At 42.5% G+C, this 16,584-nt stretch overlaps 1 protein-coding gene across 1 annotated transcript in view; it reads right to left on the reverse strand.

Annotated features, from left to right (window-relative positions):
* Window positions 1-640: 640 nt before the first annotated feature.
* The window catches only part of USP39 (ubiquitin specific peptidase 39), a 37,246-nt gene continuing 21,302 nt past the window's right edge, over window positions 641-16,584 (reverse strand). The window contains exons 10-13 of the mRNA XM_004388237.2: window positions 14,337-14,479; window positions 4,565-4,700; window positions 2,790-2,876; window positions 641-1,912 (exon numbers count right to left, since the gene is read on the reverse strand). Coding sequence (XP_004388294.1) covers window positions 1,865-1,912; window positions 2,790-2,876; window positions 4,565-4,700; window positions 14,337-14,479 — 414 coding nt within the window. The 3' untranslated portion in view covers window positions 641-1,864. The remainder of the gene's footprint in view (window positions 1,913-2,789; window positions 2,877-4,564; window positions 4,701-14,336; window positions 14,480-16,584) is intronic.

The following is a 16,584-nucleotide window of genomic DNA, read 5'->3' on the forward strand; positions in this document are numbered from 1 at the left end:
AAAAGACCTGGCAATCTGCTTCTGTATAGATTACAGCCTAGGAAACCCTACTGGGCAGTTCTACTCTGTCACATGGGGTCGCCGAGTCAGAGTCAACTTGATGGCACCCAACAACAACAACCAGCTTATGTAATTAGACGAATGGTAGAGCCTTTTCCCTAGACAGGAAATAATGAAAATGGGGCAAGTTTAAGAGGGAAAATACCAAGGTCAGTTTTGAACAATGTGAGTTTCAGTTGATATTAAAACACCCAAAATATATCGAGTAGGAAGTTGTCTCTAAAGTTCAGAAACTTACAGAAGTCTCGGATGAAGATCTGTTTCCGAGTCATCTCCCTAAAGATGGTAACTGCAGGCACAGGCAAAGTTGGAATGGCCTAGGGAAAAAGCATACAGTGAGGGTTTGGAAGAACTGAGTCTTGAAGAACTCTAACTTTTAATGGCTGGATAAAGGAAGACAAGCCTGCAAAGGAAATACTGGGAGCTTCTAGGGAAATAGGAAAATAAAGACGGTGTTGTCCCAGAAGCAAAGGGTGGCAGTCCCATAGGTATACCGCTCCCAGCTCCCTTCAAGAGAAGGTGTGGTAGGGAGCATAGCTGACTGACTGCCTCGAGCTGCTCCATCTTCAGATCTCCCACATCTTTGGATCTACTACAGTGCTAACACTGAAACCACACTGCCTCCAGCCTCCTCTTGGTCAGTGACCGAGCTTGACAGAAGCCATTTCTGCCCAATTCCTTTGACAGGCAATCTTTGCTCTGGGGCTCCCCATCAGCCTGGTGAAGACTTTCTCAGAATCACACTGCAGTCAGAAGCTCTCCTCTCTCAATCTTCCTTCCTTCCCTCTTTCCTTATGCAGGTGCCCGACCTGCGTTACAACTGAAAGCACCTACCTCCAGGCTTCCAGTTAAGTATGATAAAAAGTTATCATTTTTAGTCGGAGATTTTGTTACTCAGAGACAAACGCATCCTAACTGACACACCAGCCACAAGCTGACAAGAGACAAGCATCAATCCACCAGATGACAGATGGTAGGGTAGACAGTTTGTGAGTAAAACAAAAATCCTTCCCACTAAACAACAGTGTAAACGAATTAGTGAAGAATGTTTGCCTTGAGCATGGCACTCTTGTAGAGTACTACCCACACGAGGTTAAACTGACAAGTTAATCTAAGCACAGACGGGAACTCTGACGGGTAGAGGGCCCAACGAGACGGTGACGAAACAATGTGGGCAGACAGCGGGACTGGTGACACAACGTGATGCAACCAGCGCCATTCAGCTGCTCGTGCAGAGATTGTGAACGGATGTTTAGTGTACAGATCGCCACCAAGAATAAATAAAATATGTTTAATAATATATCCTAGGCAGCCTAAGGGAAAAATAAAACAAGAGGCTAGTTTAAAAACAGGAATGTATTTAATTCATTCCAAAAACACATCAAGAAATGAAAGGAACCACAGGAGAGTCATCCACCTATAACAGATGGGAGAAAGATGTCACTGGCTTCAAGCTCTCATTCCTAAAATCCTGAGGCTTGATGCTTAGAAGAAATTACCTTGTCCTTCAGATCCTTCAGATCCTCCCAGCTACTCAGAAATAAATTACATACATTTGGTAGAGTTCTGGCCTGCTGAAGCTAAAGGAAGCTAGACAGGAAGGAGAATGGAGAATCACTCTACAATAAATTGATCAAAAACCAGCTGGGTGACAGCACAAAGCCATCCCAGAAGGGCGGCCCTGATGCTCTGATGTGAGCCAGAACCCAGAAAAATCGGGCTGCCCAGAAAATCTGCAGCATCAGTACTCTTATTTACAATCTTCAGCCAAAAGCGGCCCGGAGCGAACTCCTAGACTCATCCTTCAAGCCCCCTGCTGGTTGGTTTCATCATTATCTCGCCTCTTCCAAATCTGTAAGATGAATACAACAGATATTTAGGAGCTGGTCTAGGAGACATTCAATTAACAAATATTTATCAAGTATCTTCTGTGCTAGGCAATGGACAACCTTTACCCCACTTACGTATCTGCTAAGTCCCACGAAACTGACTCATAACCTTCCAGAAAAGTTCCTTCATTTGATTTTTGTTTTCCACACTTCCTTACTTCCCATTCCAAACTCCCTTTCTAAAATGACTCATGGCCAAGCCTACAACCTTAGACAAGGAGAGAAAGGAGTTATCTCTAGAAAGAGAGGTATCTCTCTTTTACAAAGCTACAGTTGTTCCTTAGTCTCAATCTTCCTTCTTTTCCCAGGTAGTAGGGCAGTTACAAAAGGAGAAGGTAGCGATACTACCCTGCATGGGCTCTCAATCCAACGGAGAGGGCAAACAGTCGAGATAACATGGTGAGTACTCCAATAAAGGTGTGTAGAGAGTGCTGTGGGGTCACAGAGAAGGAGTACTAACTCTGCCTGAGGAACTGGGGAAGACTTCAGAGACAACTCCTAGCTGGCGTCCCTGATGATTCCAGACTCCTCTTCTTTGGAACCAGACCACATATGTCTGCAAACTAACCTGGCTGTAAACACAACCCTCCTTGCTCGCTCAGAAATCCTCCACACTTCCCTGCTCTTCTCTTGTCTGAACATTTCTGCTTAACTTTCAGGGCCTTGCCCCACTCAGTGCATCTCAACAGGCACCCATCCCTCTAACTAAGGTAGAGTACCTCATTCCCTCCCAAACCCACTTCCTGTCTTCCTCCACATCATTCCTCACTGGCCCCACACCCCACCTCTGATAAGGCCTCGCCAGTGCCAATCCCTCCACCAAGTCTGCAACCAACCCACCTGAATGTATGCCTCCGACAGTGTGATCATCTGGGGAAGGATGTCAGTCACCTGGAGGTCTTGTAATTCATACCATTTGCCCGTCCCCTGCAAAAAGTAGGGAGGGCTAGGTTAGTCTGTTCCCTAAAACCAAGGGTGCAGAAGGAAGGGAACACAGCCCAAAGTTAGAAACAGCAGAAGAAAAGCCACTAGACCATTAGTCTGCAAGAGTCACATATAAAAGGTGCGTGACCTCTGCTGAGCATCACTCCATTCAGGGTTTTTGGTGTGCTGATCTCAACTCCATCTGAGGATTCCTTGAAGTTCAGTGGAGTCTCAAACACTTGTACGCCTTTTCAGGAGAATTCAAGGGGACAATAAAGAGGAAAAGGAGGAAGCCCTGTACTCCTCAAGTAAGATGTCTCCATGTTCAGAAATGACAGGCTAGATACACTCACCAATGAAGTGTCAACTGGAGGGAGAACCTACAAGTGGACAACCCTACCCCTACTCCAGAGAACAAAAGTGACTGATAAACAAGGAAAAGTGTCCTTGATGGACATTTCCATCATTTGAACCTGTTTCCTTTGGCAGACAAACCAGTGCTGCAAACACAGCAAAGACTACCTCACTGCCTGCTTCCATGAACAGGGGAAAGAGGCTTCTGGGTTATGGCAGAGGCCCTTCTGGAAGCCCACCTACCTCACCCATCCAAACTTCTTAGAAATGTCAATGCAGACATTCCAGATACTTCAGATATTCCAATATTTCAGAATATAAACAACATAAAGCAAGGCAGGATCACATAAGCAAGTCTCCATTCATGGTTCAAGGACTGGTTATGAACGTGGGCTCTGAAGCCATTCTACTGACTTCAGATAAGTTACTCAAACTCTTCGGGCCTAGGTTTCCTCATCGGTAAAAAGATGACACTAACATCTACCTCAGAGGTGTGTTTTAAGGATATAAACGCAGTAACATACATTAAGCACTTGGTGTGCTGTCCAGCACACAGTAAAACACTTGATACACAGAAACCTAAAGTTCCATAAGCAACTAATCAAATTACAACAATCTGTGCTAATAATCTGGATGCTACCAAACGTATCTTAAGAACATGTTTCAAAGCTTTTCAGCTTGAGACAAATTCATAAATTTCTTTTAGCTGAAAGGGAGCCTCTACAGCCGTGCTTCACAAATTTCAATTTCATACAAATCAGAGGATCTTGTTAAAATACAGATCCTGATTTAGTGGTTTGGGTGGGACCTGAGATTCTGCATTTCTAACAAGCTCCCAGATTATGTCAAAGCTGCTGGTCCATTGATCCCACTCTGAGTGGCAAGGCTCTAGTTTGCAACAGTGGCCCTCAACCTCCGCTGCACATCAGAATCTCCTAGGGAACTTCAAAATATCATGATGCTCTGGGTCCATCTCCAGATAAGCTAGTACAGGGTTTCTCAACCTCAACACTGACTGACACTTTGGGCTGGCTAACTCTTTGTTGCGGGGGACTGTCCTGTGCACTGTCAGATATTTAGCAGCATCCCTGGCCTCTACCCTGCTTGAAAACCACTTAATGAAACTGGTCTGGGCTGGTGCCCATGTATAAGGAGTTTAAAAAGCTCCCCAGGTGAGCCCAATGTGCAGCCAAAACGAAGAACCACTGTTTCAGCCATGGATTGCTCCATGACCTGCAGAATCCCAAAGTCAAGGCCAAGAAAGGGCAAACTGAAGGGAAGTGCCCTCGGAAGTGCCAAAGGCACAAAACCTGCTTCTGCCACCCTCTGCCACTCACATGGTGGAGCACGTGGATCCGGTAGGAGCCCTCTGAGGGCTTGCCGTCGTGCACAATGTTGGCAATGAGGTCGTAGGTGGTGTTCTTGTGCACTGCTTGTACTTCTTCAGACAAGTATTCTCTCAGGTCCACATTTCTGGTGGAGATAAAAATAAAACCAGGTTGCTGGGCGGAGGGCTGTGGGGACCATGGTCTCGGGGAACATCTAGCTCAATCGGCATGACACAGCTTATAAAGACGATGCTCTACATTCTACCTTGGTGAGTAGTGTCTGGGGTCTTAAAAGCCTGTGAGCGCCCATCTAAGATACTCCACTGGTCTCATCCCTTCGGGAGCAAGGGAGAATGAAGAGAACAGGATACAAGGAAAAGATTAGTCCGAAGGACTAATTGTCCACAGCTACTAAGGCCTCCACCAGACTGAGTCCAGTACAACTAGATGGTGCCTGGGTACCACCACTGACTGCTCTGACAGGGATCACAACAAAGTGTACCGGTCAGAGCTGGAGAAAAATGTAGAACAAAATTCTAACTCACAAAAAAAAACCAGACTTATTGGCCTGACAGAGACTGGAGAAACCCCAAGAATATGGCCCCCAGACACCCTTTTAGCTCAGTAATGAAGTCACTCCCAAGGTTAACCATTCAGCCAAAGATTAGACAGCCCCATAAAACAAAACGAGACAAATGGGGCACTACAGCCCAGGGAGAAGAACTAGAAGGCAAGAGGGGACAGGAACGCTCTAACAGGGAACTCAAGGTTGAAAAGGGACAGTGTTGACATGTCACGGGGTTGTTAACCAATGTAATAAAACAATATGTGTACTAACCGTTTAATGAGAAACTATTTGTTCTGTAAACCTTCGTCTAAAGTACAATGAAAAAATTTTTTTTTAAAAAAGAGGCTTTTTACTAGAAAGAGAGGCCCTATGGGAAACACACATTTTAAAAGTCCAACAGTCAAAAGTGCAGGAACTGGAGTCATTCTGACCTGAACAGGAGTCCAGGCTCGGCCACTTCAGAGCCGTGAGTTTGAGCGCATTCTATGACATGAGAATGAGAGTATGGTCTCCAAAGGTCTCCTATGAGTGCGGTTAAGCATTAAGTGAGACAAAAAGTGTGATTTGTCTCACCACTGCCCCAGCTGAGAGTTCAGCTGCAGTGTTTAGTCAATGCCTGGTCTTTGGCTTCAGGTTATGAAAGGCCTGGCCACATGATTATGTAATGGGGAATGCCACTGTATGTAATGACTGTAACAATCTCAACGTGACAAACGGCCAGGTCATTCAGATTTTTTTTTTTTCCTTTTCTTTTCTGGGACCCTGCTTCGTTTGGTTGTGTTTCTCTAAAGCAGGAGCCCTAGTGGCACAGTGGTTAAGAGCTTGGCTGCTAACCAAAAAGTCTGGCAGTTCGAATCCACCAGTTGCTCCTTGGAAATCCTATGGGGCAGTTCTACTCTGTCCTACAGGGTTGCTATGAGTCCAACTGACTTGACAGCAATGGATTTTTCTCTTAAGTAAGTGACACAAACTCACTCACGCCAGCCTAAGCACTGAAGGGCAATTTATCTGAAGTTCTCAGACAAGGAAATGCAGCTGGAAACAGGCACTGCAGGAGAAGCAGGATCCAGGAGACCTACTTGTGCTCTTTTCTGCTTCCCTTTACACACCAGCTCCATTTGCCCACTTTTGCAGCCTGGCTTTCTCTTCTCCTCTCTGTGGATGTGACCCACGTTGGCTACCCCATCACCTCCAAGTTTCTCAGTTCTAGTTGCCAAAAGAAACCACTGACTAGGTTCCTTCAATAAGGATTGAGGAACAAATTTATTTTTAATATCTGAGCATTCACTTTCAAATGCAGAGAATCATTCTTGATGTACTTGGAGTAAAATCTCCTATTGCATTTTACAAGCTAAATTCTATACATCAGTTAAAGTATAAATGTATACTGGTTATTGCAAATAACACGCCGTAATAAATGCTTCTTGTGAAGACTATACAAAAATAATTAAGAAATCAAAACCTCCTTGTACAAGGTACCAGTACAATGACAGACCCACAGACCAATGGAATAGAATTAAGCACCCAGAAGTAAATCCAACTATGTACGGGCAGCTGATTTTCAACAAGGGGTCAAATCCATTCAATGGGAAAGAAAGTTTCTTCAACAAATGGTGCTGGCAAAACTGGATACCATTTGCCTAAAATGAAACAGGATCAGAGTGAAATATGTCAATCACAAAAGGACAAATATTGTATGTGACCACCATTATAAAGTAACAATAAAAGCTTTCACACAGAAAAAAAAAAACATTCTTTGAGAATTACCAGGGATGGGAGGGGGAAGGACGGGAAATTATCAAATAGATAGAAGACACGTGTTAATATTGGTGAAGGGAAAGGCAATACACAGTATGGGTGAAGCCAGCACAACATAACCAAGGCAAGAGGGGACACTGAGAGGAACGCAAGAATAAAAGGCAACTACGGTGACTACTACAGCATAGATAATCCTGCAACAACAGTATTAACAAACAGTACTTTACAAATGGATACATAGGTAGATAGATATGCCAAGAGGCGTGGGAGAGTGTAAGGGAGGACACCCACCAGCAGATACAGGTCTGGCAGTGGGTATTTCTACATACATGACTGTAGGTGCTCCTCATATATTAAAGCAGACAACAGAGCACACAAGGGACACAGTCAGAGAAACCTCTTAGATATAACCAAACCCCTCATAGGCTGAAGTTCCTAGGCTCCAAGGGAAAGGGTCATAGCCTCAGGGAACATGTACATCAACTGACACAATATAGTTCATAAAGACAATGTTCTGCATCCTACTGTGGTGAGTAGCATCTGGGGTCTTAAAAGCTTGTGAACAGCCATCTAAGATGCAACTATCGGTCTCTTCCCATCCAGAGCAAAGAAGAGTGAAAAAAACCAAAGACTCAAGGAAACAATTAGTTCAAAGCACTAATGGACCACAGTAACCACCACCTACCTGACCTCGAGACCAGAACCAGATGGTGTATGGCTACCACTATCAACTGCTCTGACTGGGATCACAACAGAGAGTCCCAGACAGAGTGAGAGAGAAATGGAGAACAAGAAATCAAATTAACAAAAAAGACCAGACTTACTGGTCTGACAGAGACCACGGCCCGAGACTACGGCCCTGAGACATCCTTCTGACCTAAAACTGAAGCCATTTCCGGAGACCATCTTCCAACCGAACAATAGACAAGCCCATAAAATAAACAATAACACCCAAGAGCAATACGCTCCTTAGAACAATCAATTGTACGAGATCAAAAGGGCAATACCTGCCCAAAAGCAAAGATGAGAAGGCAGGAAATGGCAGAAAAGAAGGACAAAAGGAAACAGGGAACTCAAGGCAGAAGCAGGGAGAGTGCTGACACACTGTGGGTAATGAAACCAAGGCCATAAACATTTTATGTACAAACTATCTACTGGTAATGTAATTTGCGCTGTAAACTTCCACCTGATGCACAAGAAAAAAAGAAAAAGAAACAGGATCCATATTTCACACCAGACACAAAAACTAACTCAAAATGGATCAAACACCTAAATGTTAAAGCTAAAACTATGAAGTTCCTGGAAGATAAGAGGGACAAAACTATGTTGTTAGGTGCCGTTGAGCCAGTTTTGACTCATAGCAACCCTATGTACAACAGAACGAAACACTGCCCTGTCCTGCACCATCCTTACAATCATTGTTCTGTTTGAGCCTGTTGTTGCAGCCGCTGTGCCAATCCATCTCGTTGAGGGTCTTCCTCTTTTTCACTAACCCCCTACCAAGCATGATGTCCTTCTTCAGAGATTTGTCCCTCCTGATAACATGTCCAAAGTATGTGAGACGAAGTCTTGCCATTCTCGCTTCTAAGGAGCATTCTGGCTGTACTTCTTCAAAGACAGATTTGTTCGTTCTTCTGACAGCCCACGGTATATTCAATATTCTTTGCCAACACAAAGACATCGATTCTTCTTCGATCTTACTTATTCATTGTCCAGCTTTCACATGCATTTGAGGCGACTGAAAATACCATGGCTTAGGACAGGCACACATTAGTCCTCAAGGTGACATCTTTGCTTTTTAACACTTTAAAGAGGCATTCTGCAGCAGATTTCCCCAACGCAATACATTGTTTGATTTCTTGACTGCTACTTCCATTGGTGTTGATGGTGAATCCAAGTAAAATGAAATCCTTGACAACGTCAGTATTTTCTCCGTTTATCATGATGTTGCTTATTGGTCCAGTTGTGAGGATTTTTGTTTTCTTTATGTTGAGGTACAATCCATACTGAAGGCTGGAGTCTTTGATTTTCATCAGTAAGTGCTTCAAGTCCTCTTCACTTTCAGCAAGCAAGGTTGTGTCATCTGCATATCGCAGGTTGTTAATGAGTCTTCCACCAATCCTGATGCTGCGTTCTTCTCTATATAGTCCAACTTCTCGTATTATTTGCTCAGCATACAGACTGAACAAATATGGTGAAAGGATACAACCCTGAAGAACATCCTTCCTGATTTTAAACCACACAGTATCCCCTTGTTCTGTTCGAACGACAAAACTATGAGAACTAATGTTTTTGCAGACAGACTATTAAACACAACTACAAATGCATGAACAACAGAAGACAAATTAGATAACTGGGACCTCATAAAAATTAAGTAATTATGCTCGTCAAAAGACTTTATCATAAGAGTAAAAAGAAACCTACAGACTGGGAAAAAGTCTTTGGGAACAACATATCTAATAAGGGTCTAATCTTCCAAATATATAGAAAACGCCAACAACTCAACAACAAAAAGACAAATAATCCAATCAAAAAATGGGCAAAAGACATGAACAGACACTTCCCCAAAGAGGACATTCAGGCAGCTAACAAACACCTGAAAAGATGCTCACGATTATTAGCTATTAGAGAAATGCAAATCAAAACTACAATGAGGTATCATCTCACTTCTACAAAAATGGCAGTGATCAAAAAGCCAGAAAACAACAATTCTGGTGAGGTTGTGGGGAGACTGGAATTCTTATACACTGCTGGTGGGATTGTAAAATGTACAACCACTATGGAAAACAGTACAGCACTTCCTCAAATAGCTAAAAATAGAAATACCTTACGATCCCGCAATCCCACTCCTAGGTACATACCCTAGAGATCTAATAGCAGTGACACAAATAGACATATGCATACCTATGTTCACTGCGGAGCCCTGGTGGCAAAGTGGTTAAGAGCTCGGCTGTTAACCAAAAGGTTGGCAGTTCAAATCTACCAGCTGCTCCTTGGAAACCCTATGGGGCAGTTTTACTCTATCCTACAGGGTCACTATGAGTCAGAACCAACTCGATGGCACCTAACAACAACATGTTCACTGCAGCATTATTCACAATAGCAAAAAGATGGAAACAACCTAAGTGCCCATCAACGGCTAGATAGATAAACAAACTGTGGTACATACATCCAGTGGAATACTATGCAGCTATAAGGAATAAAGATGAGTTCTCAAAACATTATAATACAGATGAATCTGGAGGACATTATGCTGAGTGAAATAAGTCAATCACAAAAGGACAAATACTGCATGGTCTCACTTTCATAAAAAGACAAGAATAGGTATACACACAGAAAGCAACATTCTTTGATGCTTACTAGGGATGGGAGGGGAGGGGAATCACTTTCTAGATAGTAGACTCCTGTTATATTTGGTGATGGGAAAGGCAATACCCAATATGGGTGAAGTCTGTACAACATGACTAAGGTAAATGATGACAGTAAGAACTACACAAGAATAAGAGACAATTTTGGTAAACGCTATAACATATACAATTTTGCAACAACAGTAGTAACAACCAAAAAAATATGTGGGTGGTTACATAGGTAGATATGAATGCATATATGTGTATAGGAAGGCACATGTGAATATATGGGCGTGCATTTATAGGTGTTTCTATACTTGATACCTGTTGCCATCAAGTTGATTCCAACTCACAGGGACCCTACAGGACAGAGCAGAACTGCCCCATAGGGCTTCCAAGGCTGTAATACTTACTGAAGCAGGCTGCCCTATACACATGTATATACATGTTTGTGTGTGCTGCATATATATTCATATATATAATAAAGGACACAGGGCACAACTATGGATATCTCCTAGACGTAACTAAACACCTCGCAGTTTTGGTTTACTGGCTTTGAAGGCTTAGGACTGTTGTCTCAGGGGACATCTCAGTCAAATGGCATAACACTACTGGTCTATACTCAACTATTGGTCTATGCTCATCTGGAGAAAAAGAAAACGGAAACCAAAGACTCAAAGAAACCAGTCTACAGGACTAATAGCTCACATGAACCACGGTCTCAACTATCCTGAGACCATAAGAACTAGATGGTGCCCTGCTACCACTAACAACTGTTCTGACCAGAGACATAATAGACGGTCCTGCATAGAATGGGAGAAAAACGCAGAACTTCAAATTCCTAAAAAAGGCCAGACTTACTGGACTGGTAGAGACTAGAGGATCCCTGGAGACTATCACCCTGAAATACCCCTTAAACTTGGAACTTAACCCACTCCTGGAGGTCACCTTTCAGCCAAATAGATTGGTCATAAAATAAACAATATCATCCGAGAGTACTGTGCTCCTTTAAATAATCATCTATCTGAAACCAAACGGTCAACATTTACCCTAAAGCAAAGACAAGAAGGTAATGGAGGGCAAAGAAGCTTGATAAACAGAGGATGCTGACACATTGTGAAAAATGTAACCAATGTCGCTGAACAGTATGTATAGAAATTGTTAAATGGGAACCTAATTTGCTGTGTAAGTACTCACCAAAAATATAATTAAAAAAAAAAAATTAAGAATTTTCAAATAGGGAAATAGTTAACAAAAATATAAAGAGATTATGTTAACTACATAATTTTAGGAAAAATATATCCTGTTTTCAGCCAACAAATATTTTATAAGGGAAAATAAAAGAGATATCATATTTCTAATGTCTATAGAGTTGTCTGATGTACTACCATTCAAACATGACAAAATAATACATCTGGAAGGGTTCAAAAGAAAGCACTAATGGTGGTCCCTTCTACAGGGAAGGTAGAAGGGAGACAATGTTATACCTACATACACAGGGGTGGGTGTGTGTGTGTGTGTGTCTGTGTGTGTGTCTGTGTGTGTCTGTGTGTCTGTGTCTGTGTGTGTCTGTGTGTGTGTGTCTGTGTGTGTGTGTGTCTGTGTGTGTGTGTGTGTCCCCCTTTGACTTTTAGACTACACAACTATATTACCTGTTTGAAAACATAGTTTTCAACGTAAACCAAGTAGTTAACAAACAAACATACGACTCTGTCCCAATTTCATTGTGTAGCTAGCTTCCTAGGTGTTGGTGATGGCTATTTATTTCTACAGACTGACAGTATCCCATATATAATACAGTGGGGTTGCAATACACATTCATTGACAAAGAAAATTTAGGTATGAGTCCTAAGAAATCCACGTGAGCTCTACATAGCCAAACTGCCTGTCAGCTGCTAAAAACTGACTTCCTGTGATACTGTCTCCTAAGCTTTAAGAACAGCTGTCAGGACTCGTCTGAACAAGTCCTGGAAAAATCTTCAAGAGTATTTACATTTCAAGTTTTCATGACTGAACCAAAACAGTTCAAGTGGCAAAGGGAATGAATATAACATGTTTAAGCGTTTTGTTTTAGAAAACAGACAAAGCAGCAAATCACATTCATCTCCCAAGCAGAACAGCAGTCCAATTTAGAGAACAACTCATTAGCTGGAAATGAAGCTTTTACGTTCACAGATTTTTAACCTGTGCCCCAAAAACCCTACCTTCCAATGAGCTGAAGGCATCTAATCACTACAAGTTTGGTAAATCTCTGATAAAAAGAGGATGTTTATGAATAAAACACAGCAGAATTAGGCACATAAAGGTTCCAGTTCAAGAAGTGGGGACTGCCGTATTACTCTGAAAGTGATTCCTTAAATGCAGGTGCCCAGAAGTAGCCACATGCTTTGACGTTCTCTAAAGGGCTGACTAGTAAAGAAGTAATCTTTTTCTTAACTTATCCAAAGCAAGCTTTCTGAAGGACAAACTACTGAAGTCACAGTTAGCAAAACTCCAAACATGACCAAGGGCAAAACAGACAAATGGCACACCCAACATAAAAGAGCCTGTTGGTGTGAGGAGGTTCTGGCTGCAGAGCAGGAAGCACCGTCAGCACAGCCCTCCTTCCTCTGGAGCGCTGCCCTGGGGTCAAGAGCGCTGCTCCTTACCAGGACCAGACAGGTGACTATGGCAATTCACAAAAGTCCAGCTCTGAACCATGTCACAGACTTTAAAAGAAAGTTCTTTGTGGTCTCCCTCAATGTTGCAGAGAGGCATGCATGTCCCCTATTTCCTTCTACTTGTCACATGAACAAGATGCCAGTGAAGAACAGACAGAAAAGTGTGGGAAAAGACAAAAATAAATTCTCCTACAATCCTCATTACAAAGGTTTTCTCTCCTGCCCCACCACACCCATTGTTCTCAGCTTCCTCATGATCATGAGATCCAGAAATAATAAAACATCGTACCTGGAAGGACCCTTAAAGTTTATCCAGTCCAAACCCTTCATCCTAACCGAGAGAAAATACCTATGCAAATGACTTGCCCAAGGTTCCACAACCAGAAGGCGCAGAACTCAGGCTCTTTAGAGACTGCATTCTTAAACACTACACAGAATTAAGAGCTGAAACTGTTTTCAAAGGAGAAAACTGGCAGTGCTGGTATAGTGTGAGGAACCGGGAAGACAGAGGGAGCAATGAAAGAGGAGATAAGCATTTGTCCACTACAACTCCCAAACCACTCTGTAAAGATAAAAAAGGAAAAAGAAATACTGAGCTACAAGTGGTGTTCATCCCATCATACGTCCATTCAAACCCTTCCCACTAACAAACACAGGGCTCTCCCGTTGCCACATCTAACCATCCACAGACATCCACATTTCTTCCTGCCAGCTCTGCCACCAGCTTTCTCCATGTTCTCACAAAGACATCCTCTTCAAGTGTGAAAAACTGCATCTCTTGAGAAGTGAAGACCACCCAAAGGGGTCTTACAGGAGTTTTCTGAGTTAGAAGGTAGCAAACTAAAAGTACCTGATAAACAACTCCTCCCAATTTCCCATTAAACTACTCATGAATGTTCCTAAAAAGATAACGGTGTGATGAATTAAAAATAAGACCCTACATCAAAATATAGGTCAATAAGGAAAAACTGAGGACATTCTGGGCTTTACCCTCTAGGGGAAATAAACAAGACAGATCGACCCAAGGCAGGCAGGACAAATCCGGAGTCATCCACGTGTGCAAGCCAAGCCACAGGACGCAAGAAGGTACACAGCCAGCAAACAGATGATGGACAGACCTCTCTGCTCAGGACTCTCATCTAAGCCAGGCAGAATGCTACCTGTCCTACCTCTGTCATCAACTGCTCTTCCCTACACTGAAAGACTATAATTCCCAGCATGCAACAGGACAGAAGGTGAAAGGGGGAATGCTTCTAGGTAAACATCTATCTTTGGGGTCCCTAAAATAGTTGTATCTTTTCAATAAAAACCCTTAACTTATGTAATACAGGTAGGCTATTCCTTGCAATCCTCAACTAAGAAGTCCAAAACTAACAGCGATACAAAAATATGAAAAGAAACCCAGGCTCACTCCCCCTAAGAGAAAAGTGAAGCAGGATGATACCCACGTAATAGGAAAGTTGACAATAGTTGGATTCTTCTCCACAAAGAAGTTGTTCTTAGTGAACCTCTTAATACAAAAGATCAGATACGGAGGCAGCTTGGTGAGCTGGAAGCGCTTCAGAAAGTTCTCCTTGTAAGTCTTATATTCCTAGAGACAGAAAAGAAAATCATCAAATTAGCACTGGAGTTCAGCAAGAATTAGAGCGGGGCATGAGTGTCTCTATTTGTTTTTGTCTTGGTTTGGTTTCTTTAATATAATTTTGCCTTGCACTTACAATTCAGAAGTCACCTGATCCCAGAAACTATGTAGGAGGTTAGGGAGGATTAGCAATCTGGCCAAGGATGATAAAATTACATCAACCAGGGGCTGTGTTCAGCCAGCACATGATTATACTGTTGAATGCTAACCAAAGTAACATGGATACCACGTTCTACAAGGAAAACAAAATGTCAAAGGAAAAAGGGACTTGTTAAAAGCTATGGAATTAAACCATGATAGTCTCACTTATTCAAAATACGGAAGAACTTCCTGATCATTAGGTGAGTGCACCTAGGGAACAGGTGCTGGTGAAGTGGAGAGGAGCCCCTTATCATTAAGGGTATTCCAGCCGACTCCCCACTTCCTTCTCCGTCAAAGGTTCCATGACTCTTGGGTCAAGTGCAGTCTGTCAGGCAACATTTACTGATGGCTAACTCAACGTGCATGAGGTAGAACGGTCGGAACCCACAACATCCTCTGACCCGGGGTCTTAAAAGCTAGTGAACATGAATTTGTTTCTCCTGAACATGAATGCAATTTAGTAAAGTACAAACTAAGAGACACACCCCAAATGTCCCTCAACTGATGAATGGATAAATAAAATATGGTATTTCCATACAACTGAATATTAATCAGCCATAAAAAAGAATAAAGTAGTGATACATGCTACAAACATGGATGATCCCTGAAAACACTATGTTAAGTGAAAGAAGTCAGTCACAAAAGACCACGTACTATATTGATTCCATTTATATGAAATGTCCAGAATAGGCAACTCTATCAGAGACAGAAAGTAGATTAATGGTTGCTTAGGGCTGGGGGGTGTGAGGAATTAGGAGGGTGATAGCTAAAGGGTATGGGGTTTCTTTTACAGGTATGAAAATGTTCTAAAATTGACTGTGGTGATGGTTGCACATACCTAAGAATGTACTAAAAACCACTGAACTGGACACTTTAAACAGGTAAACTGTATGATATGTGAATTATATTTCAATAAAGCTATTATTTTAAAAAATTAAGTAAATGCCAAGAGATTTCACTGTCATTTCTATCTTTGAACAAGCTGGCGCCAAGGAGCACTACTGTAACTATCTCCGACTAGTGGAAAAAGGACAGAGGCAGATTTAACATCTCATTGTCGGCAGAGCCTAACTTACAGACGTTTCCCAGGAGTTCAACAGGAAAGATGGCGGGCGGTTTGAGTCATGACACAAGCTGACCTGGCGAGGATTTCAGCAGGGCCGTCAGCACCACCTCAGCCGAGCGGCACAGAGGCTGCAAGCGGCTGAGATCAGGGTAATGGCAGGTCTGCACAAGGGACGTCAACAGACCACCACATCTAAGAACCCAGTCACTCTAGCCCTCGCCCTTCCCAAGGCCTGGCTGCTTCAACTCTCCCTTAGGCCCTAGGAGATACCTTCCAATAAAGTCCCTCTTTTACTCTAGCTAGTTTTTTTATTGGTATTTAATATTTGAAAACAAGAACCTTAATGAATAAGCAAAAGGAGCAGACAGCGTTTGGAATGAGGCATCAGGTTAAAAAAACAAAAAAAAATTCTTCCAGAAAAGAACCAAAAATGATTAAGCCTGTGTAGGATAAAGAAGGGAATTAAACTGAAAAAATAAGAAATAGTTAACTCAGCAGATAAAAAGCTGTTTTACTACGGCCCCAGGACACTCTGTTAACCCAGAACTGAAAGCACTGCCTAAGCCTACTTTTCAGACAAAGAATAGACAGGCATATAAAACAAAAAATAACACGTGAGGAACACGCTTCTTTGTTCAATTAAATATATGAGACCAAATGGCAGCTCCTGTCCAAAAGCAGGATGAGAAGGCAGGAAGGGACAGGAACTGGATGAATGGACACAGGGAACCCAGGGTGGAAAGGAGGAGTGCGCTGTCACATTGTGCGAATTGCAACCCATGTCGCAAAACAGTATGTGTATAAATTTTTGAATGAAAAATTAACTTCAGCTGTAAACTTTCACCTA

This window comes from Trichechus manatus, unplaced genomic scaffold (genome assembly GCF_000243295.1).
Source record: "Trichechus manatus latirostris isolate Lorelei unplaced genomic scaffold, TriManLat1.0 scaffold00208, whole genome shotgun sequence".
Classification (NCBI taxonomy): domain Eukaryota; kingdom Metazoa; phylum Chordata; class Mammalia; order Sirenia; family Trichechidae; genus Trichechus; species Trichechus manatus.